This window comes from Austrofundulus limnaeus, unplaced genomic scaffold (genome assembly GCF_001266775.1).
Source record: "Austrofundulus limnaeus strain Quisiro unplaced genomic scaffold, Austrofundulus_limnaeus-1.0 Scaffold415, whole genome shotgun sequence".
Lineage (NCBI taxonomy): Eukaryota > Metazoa > Chordata > Actinopteri > Cyprinodontiformes > Rivulidae > Austrofundulus > Austrofundulus limnaeus.
The window spans coordinates 232912-241107 of NW_013952817.1; the positions used below are offsets into that span (position 1 = coordinate 232912).

The following is an 8196-nucleotide window of genomic DNA, read 5'->3' on the forward strand; positions in this document are numbered from 1 at the left end:
ATTGAATCAAATTGAACTGAATCAAAATAGAACTGTGTGGAGGGTTTCTGCAGAGTTATGGTGACGTCTTCCAGGTTTTTTTTTTTTTTTTTTTTTTTTAAACACCCAGCCCTAACAGACCATGAATTCAGCTGTATGGATTGTTTGGAAGGAGTTTAGAAATATAATGAGAGGAAGAGTAAAAGTTGGAGAGACCATTTTGTTAGAAGGAAACTAGTTATTTTATGGAGGAATATTGTTGTTTTCACGAAGCTGACTGTTGGTTTAAGCTGCAGCCACTTCCTTAATACACCTGGTTTACATYACAGTAGACCTACTCACTGTGGGACTTTTAATATATGTTTCAAGCTATTAATAAACATGACGGATGATGATCATATTGCTTTAGCTAGGAGTGATTACAATTACAATTTCATTTAAGCTGATTTTTTTCTAAAAGTTAGGCCGCATGATGTTTGTAAGACTGTGTCTAGAAATGACAAAGTTATTTAGCCTACTTTATGCCCACTTTATTTATTTGCATATTAAATTGGGCTGCTTCTTTACCTGTGAATAGAAAGGTGATTTGTTCTGTAACTGCTGCTCCACTGGGGTGTTTCTCACATGTGATGGGTCAAAAGCRGAGCACAGATTTCATCATTGCATGGGAACAATCATTGATGACAAATAAAGTACATTTGATAGGCTCACTTCATGAATGATTAACTGAAACAGCAAAACTCCATAATGCAACATTCAGGTAAAAAATAAACATAATGCAGTTTTAATCTGATTTCCAGGTACAGTTCAGGTTAAAGACTAGCTTTCACCATTTTACCTTGATAATAAGCTGGTTTTAGATTGTTTTATTAATCCAATCAATTTAGTAAAATGCTCTTCAGTTGACTGGAAAATGCATAATTTTGATTAGATTTTTTTTTTAATCTTCTGGGGGGTGCATGCCCCCAGAACCTCCTAGGATTGGTTCACTCCACAGCTGTTTGTGAATATTAATATGTGTCTCATTGATGTTGACAGGTTTCATGTAGGCTTCTGACATTCTGTTTTTAATTTAAAATAGAGATRATGACTGTTTTAGTTGGTCAAAACTATTTAATTTCATATGTGAATATATGTAAATAAACAGTGAGATTTAGAAAATTGCATCAACAAATATCCTCCCTTGGGTCTTAGCCCTGCTGGGGGCTGAGCACCCCTAAATGTCAGATCCTAGAATCGCTCCTGGCTTCCAGGATGTGTCTGAATGTGGAAAGTAAGTTTCATGCATCAAAGACTTCCTGTAAATTATAATATAGATCAGAGATTGGCAACTGGTGGTGCATGGGCAACATATGGCATGCGGGTGACTTCTTAAAAAAAAGGACTAAAAGCAGCTCTTAGCTTCTAAAGCTTTTTAAAGTTAATTTTTTTTAAGTTGTTCAATTTTTGGGTAGAGGTAGACTACCTGTTTGYAGAATTCCAAGGCAAACCTATGGGTTTAGTTTACTTAAAGACAGCTGCCGTGGAGGATTTTAAAATAGGTTGCCACCAACACGTTGCACAAAGCTAATATGAGGTATTTATTTAGGTCGTAAGTACATAAACAAGTGACTTATATCTTTTTGTTGCACTTCAGCTCAGTAAAGTGTTTATTTTTTGTTTGCTTTAAACATTTTACATGCATATTAATAAAAAAAACAAAAAGTAAAACATACATTTGAGCATGAAATATGTTAAGTTACTGTTGGTTTAATAAACATATACACAAACATTTTCAAAATGTCCATTTTATCACATTTGGGTAAGTGTGCAGTGCTATGTAACCCTCTGGTAGTGTAGACAAAAAAATTGCAGTCCCGTTTCCCATCCCTGATATGGATACATGTAAGTTATGAAGGATTGCCGAAATCAAGAAGCCATAAAGACAAGCGTGTTGCAACAAAGTTCTGCCTGGGCCTGAACAGTAGTGGAAAAGCACAGAAAAAGCAAGCTGCAAATCCAAAAGCTGAACGTGATACGAAACACCATAAGACTGAGGTGATAAGACCAGCTGAACAAAACAAAACCACTAGAAAACAGTGAAATGCATGCAGAGAGAAAGTCATTAATCTCTGAGATGTCCCTTCCTCTCCTGTTTTAAATTACCTGCCTATTTATAGGATGTCATAGAGGCTGGACCCCGGTGTCAGGGGTATTCTCATTGGTGTAGATTGAGGTCAAAAGTCAAGTGATTTAACTGCAGTGGCGGACTTTGTCTCAAGAATGTGTATATGTGAAAGTGTGTGTATATATGTGTGTGTGTGTGAGCGAGAGGGGGGGGGCTGTGTGTGTGTGTGTGTGTGTGTGTGTGTGTGTGTGTGTGTGTGTGTTTGTGTGTGTGTTTACATATCCTTGTGTGTATGAGGACACTGTACACTACAACTTTGAAAGATGACTATGCAGCAAATCATAGCTCCCAAGAGTTTTGTGGTTAATTGGATTCAGTTGCCAGTTTAGCAGTTTCAACAGATGGATCACTAATTTATTTATTTATTTATTTAAAGACCAATTTTTACCACCACAAAAATTATGCTTATTCCTTAACGTTGCAAAGGCCAACGTTGCAACGATTCATTTTTCATCTGCCTAAAAGATGTTGTGTTCACTTCAGTTCAGGGAGAAAACGTACTCTTTAGTTTTTATGTTTATTTTTTTTGTTCCAGTCTCTGCGGTGGTGGCTCGTTGTTTTGATTTTTCTCCCCACTGAGTGTCTTGGTGCAAAAAAAAAAGCCACATAGAGGAATCGCATTAACATTTTCTGTCACCATTTATTAATTCACCAAATACAGTGAAAATGGCATCATAATATACAATGACTCATTCTTAGAATGTCATGACATTTTGTTGCTTTTTTGCTTCATAAAACAATGTTGTTGTTTTTACTGAAAATATTAAGGTTTCATGCACAACAAACCATTTTCTGAAAATTATGGTACAAAATAAAAATAATTAAGGGAAAAATAAACCCAGTAATGTTCCAAAATAGGTCAAATAACAACGTGTTATTTGCGGATACTCGTAAACAGTGCAATATACTTTAAAACTGCCATTTTCTAACAAATTCATCAATGAAGCTTAACTCACAGTATACGATTTCTTAATAATAGTTTAACATTGATGTGTGCAAAACAACTCGAACACATTCAGTTAGTCTTTAAAAAAAAAGCCTGACCTGTGATATAGAACGAGACCAGTCCAAGCTGAAATCTTGGATTCCCCCCAAGTAATAAACCCAATCTCAGTCAATATACCCACTCTGAAATACAAATACTTGTGTTGATGAATTATAAGACGGTAGACTAGCATATAATTTAATTTAAATAACAAATATTTAGATATAAAAATACAAATATGACTTTTGTTAAAAAGAAGCGTGCCAGGGTAGGAGTGGGTGGCACATGTGTTGGCACCAGGAGGACAGTTCATGCAAAATGGAGGAAAAAATTCTGAATTCATACAAACACAAATAATCTCCAAAGAAAAATGAAAGAAAAATGCTTTTCCCCCCACCAGTTTTAGGACTAATATTTAAAACATGGACTAGAATTTTCACGTTGCTGCTGGCTTCTTGTTGACATTTGGAAATAAAAAGAAAGAAAAGGGTGAAAACAAAAAAAATAAAGATATGTGCAGGTGCAAATCAGCTACATGAAGGGGCCAGCCTGGACCATAACCACTGATGGGTAATACAAGAAGAAGAAGAAGAATATAGCCTGGTTTCATCTGTGGCCTAATGCTGCTCAGGTGCTCAAACAAACAAGAATTTTTACTACAGAAGTTATCAACATTGCACCATCCTCGGATATATGCTTTTATACATACAATGAATGAGTCTCCTCTAGTTAATTGGAGCATTTGGTTGGTCTGTCTTTTTTWAAATAAAGCATTAGCAGCAACAGGAATGCATTGGACCAGTGCTGAAAAGACAGCTCCCTTTAAATGCGCCGTTGCTGACTGGATCAACAAAGCAAAGCCTAAAGGATTTGAGGAGGGATGGGCGACTGGGAGCTTATAGCTACTGTACAACTTATTGAAATAGGGCTGCTTCACCTTCTATTTGCAGTGTCTGGTTGCTTACAGCGCTTTAGTTCTTTCATTTTGTTTACCAGAAAGAGATGGTTGTGAAGAAATGACAAGTTCATCCATCGTTTTAAGCTAGCGGAGGTTGAGATACAGAGCCGTGTATCGGCCATCTCAACATCCCACTGCGCACCGGCGCTTAAAAAATCGGGATTCGGTTTGGAGAATTGCCAGCAATCCCACCATAAATCTTGGTCTTTTTAAAAAAAAAATTCCCTCAAGAGTCCATCGTCACCTCTCTCCTCCTCACACTCCTTCCCTCCTCCTTCCCATTGCCATCATCCTTCTGCCAACGCTTTCGAGCTGCCGTTTTTCTCCTGCAATCCTCGAACATGCACGGCCGTCAAGTGCTTCAAATCGGTGATCGGAAATTAAAAAAGTCTACAWGGCATTGATGACACTTTAAACGCCGGGTGACGATTTGTCCGTCATCCCCTTCAGGACCTCGTCTATTCGGTCGTCCTCGATGACCACTGTGGGGGAGAAAAGAAGGACAGTGTTTACAGAGATGTAATCTCAAATGCAGCAGAAGATTTATATTGTGCATCTTTACAAATCTGCCACAATGTGTTGTTTTTCTCAACTTAAAGGCTCATTAGGGAAAGGAATGTGGCGCACCAAAAAACAAGCAGACAGATGAGACTGTAGTGCGGTTGTAGGGGAATAAATAGATATAGAAAGCATTGTTGCAGGAGGMACACCTGGTTTCGGTTGATGGCACTGAGCCAGTCTATGATCTGCATGGTTTGAACCTATTGTGTGATGAGAGCCTATGTGGGGTGTGTCCTTGCTTGAAGATTATCTCTTGTGCACGAATGTAAACAGAATCTGCAGCTGCAACAAKGGGGGGTACATTCACACTGAGGGGTGACACGGTCAAGACGAGTGCAACACTCCAGACACGACAAATCCAAAGAGAAATAACAGAACCTTCGATTTGTGCACTGAATGTTTGCATCTTATTGTGCACCGATAATATCGACAACCTCGATAAGTGCAACCGTTGTTGCAAATGTTGTTTACCTCGCTTGGCTCGGCCGATCTGTCCGAGCTTCGGGGGTCTTTTCGCCTGCGACGCAGCAAAAAAGGCGCTTGTGTCCTGCAGTCCACAGCTAAAGGACATCTGACTGACCTCACTGTCTGCCCCATAGCCGTTCATTTTGCCCTCGTTGTATGGCAGCACCTCAGACATCGTGGCACAGAGACTGGAATAAAATCACCAGCAAGGAAAAAAGGGGAATAAAAGCAGTCTTCCTTGTTGTAGGAGCTGTAGATCCTCCTTTTTTTGTGCAAGTTGGAGCTGTTGGTGTGCGTCTCTCCTTGCTGGGGGTCTTCTGTAGGTGTGCTGAGGTCTCTGGATGAGATGTGGCTGCAGACAGAGGCAGAGTGTGTGAGTGTGCAGGGAGAGATCCGTTCGCTTGTGGTGCTGGCTGATGTCTGGCGAGGGAAGTGGGAGATCCCGGGATCATAAAGGAAACCCAGGCAGAGCGGTGAAGTCATCCATCCGGGTGTGAAGAGAGAGAGAGTGTGATCGAGAGAGAGAGAGAAGTGTGTATGGGTGTATGAGCGTGTGTGCATTGGGGAAATGATGGTGGAGCAAGAGAGACACCCACAGGCGAGTTTTATCCTTTCTTTCAGACGCATTAGTCTCATTTTTGCCACTATGTCTGTTCCAACAGGCTACTTTAAGTTTTCATGTCTCAYTTTTTGTTCTGAAGAAAACCTCAAGGCTTTTTAACACGGGTGGCAGCGTGGCTCGGTTGGTCGAGCTGTTCCCTCCCAGCAAGGCTGTCTGATCAAATCCAGGCCAGGGACCTTTCTGTGTGGAATTTCCATGTTCTTTCTGTGCATGCGTGGGTTTTCTCCAGGTACTCCGGTTTCCTCGCACACACCAAAAACATGACTGTTMGGTTAATTAGTAAGTCTAATTTGTCCCCAGGTGTGAGTGAGAGAGTGAATGGTTGGTTGTTTATGTGTGGGCCTGTGATGGACAGCTCTGTGATGTCCAGGGTGAACCAYGCCCCTCGCACAGTGACTGCTGGATATGGGCACCAGYGACCATCACGACMCTGAAAAGAAGAAGTGGGTTAAAGGTAATGGATGGATTTTTAACATTGCTACGTTAATGTGGCTGTCTTTGGCTATGTAAGTGGGATATATTTTTGTATTTGCATGTTGTAATAGTTTTGACATTGTTAAAAGCTTGAAGGTTAGACCTGTAATGTTTTGAAATGTTTCTTTTTAGCAGAAATTATGCATGTTGCTGATTTCTACACTGAAAATGTCAATGTACCTGATATCGTTAAAATAAAAGCATTACAAAACCCTCTCTTGTGCTGACAGGAAAGCTCATGAGGTCATTTTAAGTGCAGTTTGTAATAATGCTGATAATCATGGGCTAAAATTGTGGCATCTATGTTGCTGGGGTTTCTGTGGGGAGAYGGTAAATGGCCTTAACTTGTACAGCACTTTATCAAGTCCAAAGATTACAAAGTGTTTCGCACTACAATCACTACACACATTCACACACTGATGGTGGTAAACCACAGCTGCCCTGGGACAAAGTGGAGATTCGTTCTTGCAACCCTCTGGTTACAGGACGAATCCCTACCTCCTGTCACCACTGTCGCCCCCAATCAGTGTTGTAAAGTACCTGAAAGCGATACTTGAGTAAAAGTACAAGTATCYTATAAAAATACTTTGGTAAAAGTTAAAGTCTCTTCCAAGAATATTACTTGAGTAAAAATCTTAAAGTATCTGTTTTATTTTGTACTTAAGTATCAAAAGTGAATTTCTGACTTAAATTATACTTAAATAATACAAGTAAAAGTATTGAGTAAAAATTAACGGTTAGATTTTCCAAAATGCATTTATTGGGAGGTGACCTCTTCAAAAAATATTTTTTTCTAAAGGTGTGCAGCTTTGATGGATTATGTACAAACTAAATACAGAATCAGAATGGTATATATTTATACTTCTCATCCAACCACAATTAAATTCAGTCTATCCAGGAGACACGATTTTTCAGAATAATATTTTTTTACAATAACAAGCCGAAATGAAATAGGAGTAATGACTTTCTACTTCTTACCTTTTTAAAAAAATGTAAGGAGTAGAAATAAAAAGTACGCTGAAAAAGAATTACTCAAGTAAAGTACAGATAACCAAAATTTCTACTTAAGTACAGTAACAAAGTATTTGTACTTAGTTACATTACAACTCTGCTCCTGATCATGAACTTTCAAAGTACAAATGAATCAAGTTCATAATGCTTGGTTTCACAATGAAACATCCCATTGTGATTGAAACTTCTGAGTCCTGGAAGCTCATTATCAGTTAATAATTAAGCCTGTTTTTGAAAAGAGTCGACTCAAGAAGTCACTTTTCTTTCATGTAAAAAACTTAATATTAAATGGTAAATGACTTGAATTTATATAGAGGCAATAAGGAGGAGGATGCTACCAGTTGCCACGAAACGTTCATCTAGTTGGTTTCTCTGAATCCTATTCACACTCTGTGGAAGAGAAATCCTACATCTTTCTACTTGACCCCCTGCAGTGACTCACAAAGCTGCTCCTGTCCAAAGCACTGCACCTATCAGTCCATGAGAAACGTGGGTCCAGACGATGGATTTCATGTGATGTTGAGTTTCTGTGACCAGGTCTGTGGGCTAAACCTGCCCTGCTGCCTTCATCAGTTCTGCTTTATATTTGGGGCAGAAACATGGTAACTTGTACTGAGTGGACACTTTTGTGTTGTAGCTCTCCTGTTTGCGATGCACTGCTTTGTTCAAAACCAGCTGAAATCTGAGCGCAGCTGATCTGTCCTGCTCTTTGTGTTTCTCCTTCTCTGCCTTGATAGCAGGCAGCAGTTGTTAATAATCAGCCTCACTCAGTCGCTCCCATCATCTTTGACAAGGTCATCCGCCTTGAACAAGCGCAGTTTGCGYATGTGTATGTGTGTGGATCTGTGTGTGTGTGCTGTCGAGGCACTGCCCCCAATTACAAATGAATCATTGTGCTGAGTCACTTAACCCCCATCCCTATACTGTATGCCTCTGGGAGCCGCAAGCTCTACTGATCTTACACACACAAACAC

General features: G+C 39.5%; 1 protein-coding gene across 1 annotated transcript; it reads right to left on the reverse strand.

Annotated features, from left to right (window-relative positions):
- Positions 1 to 2766: 2766 nt before the first annotated feature.
- camk2n2a (calcium/calmodulin-dependent protein kinase II inhibitor 2a) lies at positions 2767 to 5708 on the reverse strand. Its single transcript, XM_014024277.1, has 2 exons — positions 5122 to 5708; positions 2767 to 4571 (listed from the first exon to the last, which is right to left on the reverse strand). The coding sequence occupies exons 1-2, from the start codon at positions 5288 to 5290 to the stop codon at positions 4501 to 4503; spliced, it is 240 nt and encodes a 79-aa protein (XP_013879731.1). The 5' UTR covers positions 5291 to 5708; the 3' UTR covers positions 2767 to 4500.
- Positions 5709 to 8196: the final 2488 nt, after the last annotated feature.

Coding starts and splice junctions, on each gene's coding strand:
- camk2n2a (XM_014024277.1), bottom strand. CDS start 5,290: ATGTCTGAGGTGCTGCCATACAACGAGGGCAAAATGAACGGCTATGGG. Junction 4,572..5,121: donor GATCGGCCGAGCCAAGCGAG/GTAAACAACATT, acceptor TCTCCCCCACAG/TGGTCATCGAGGACGACCGA.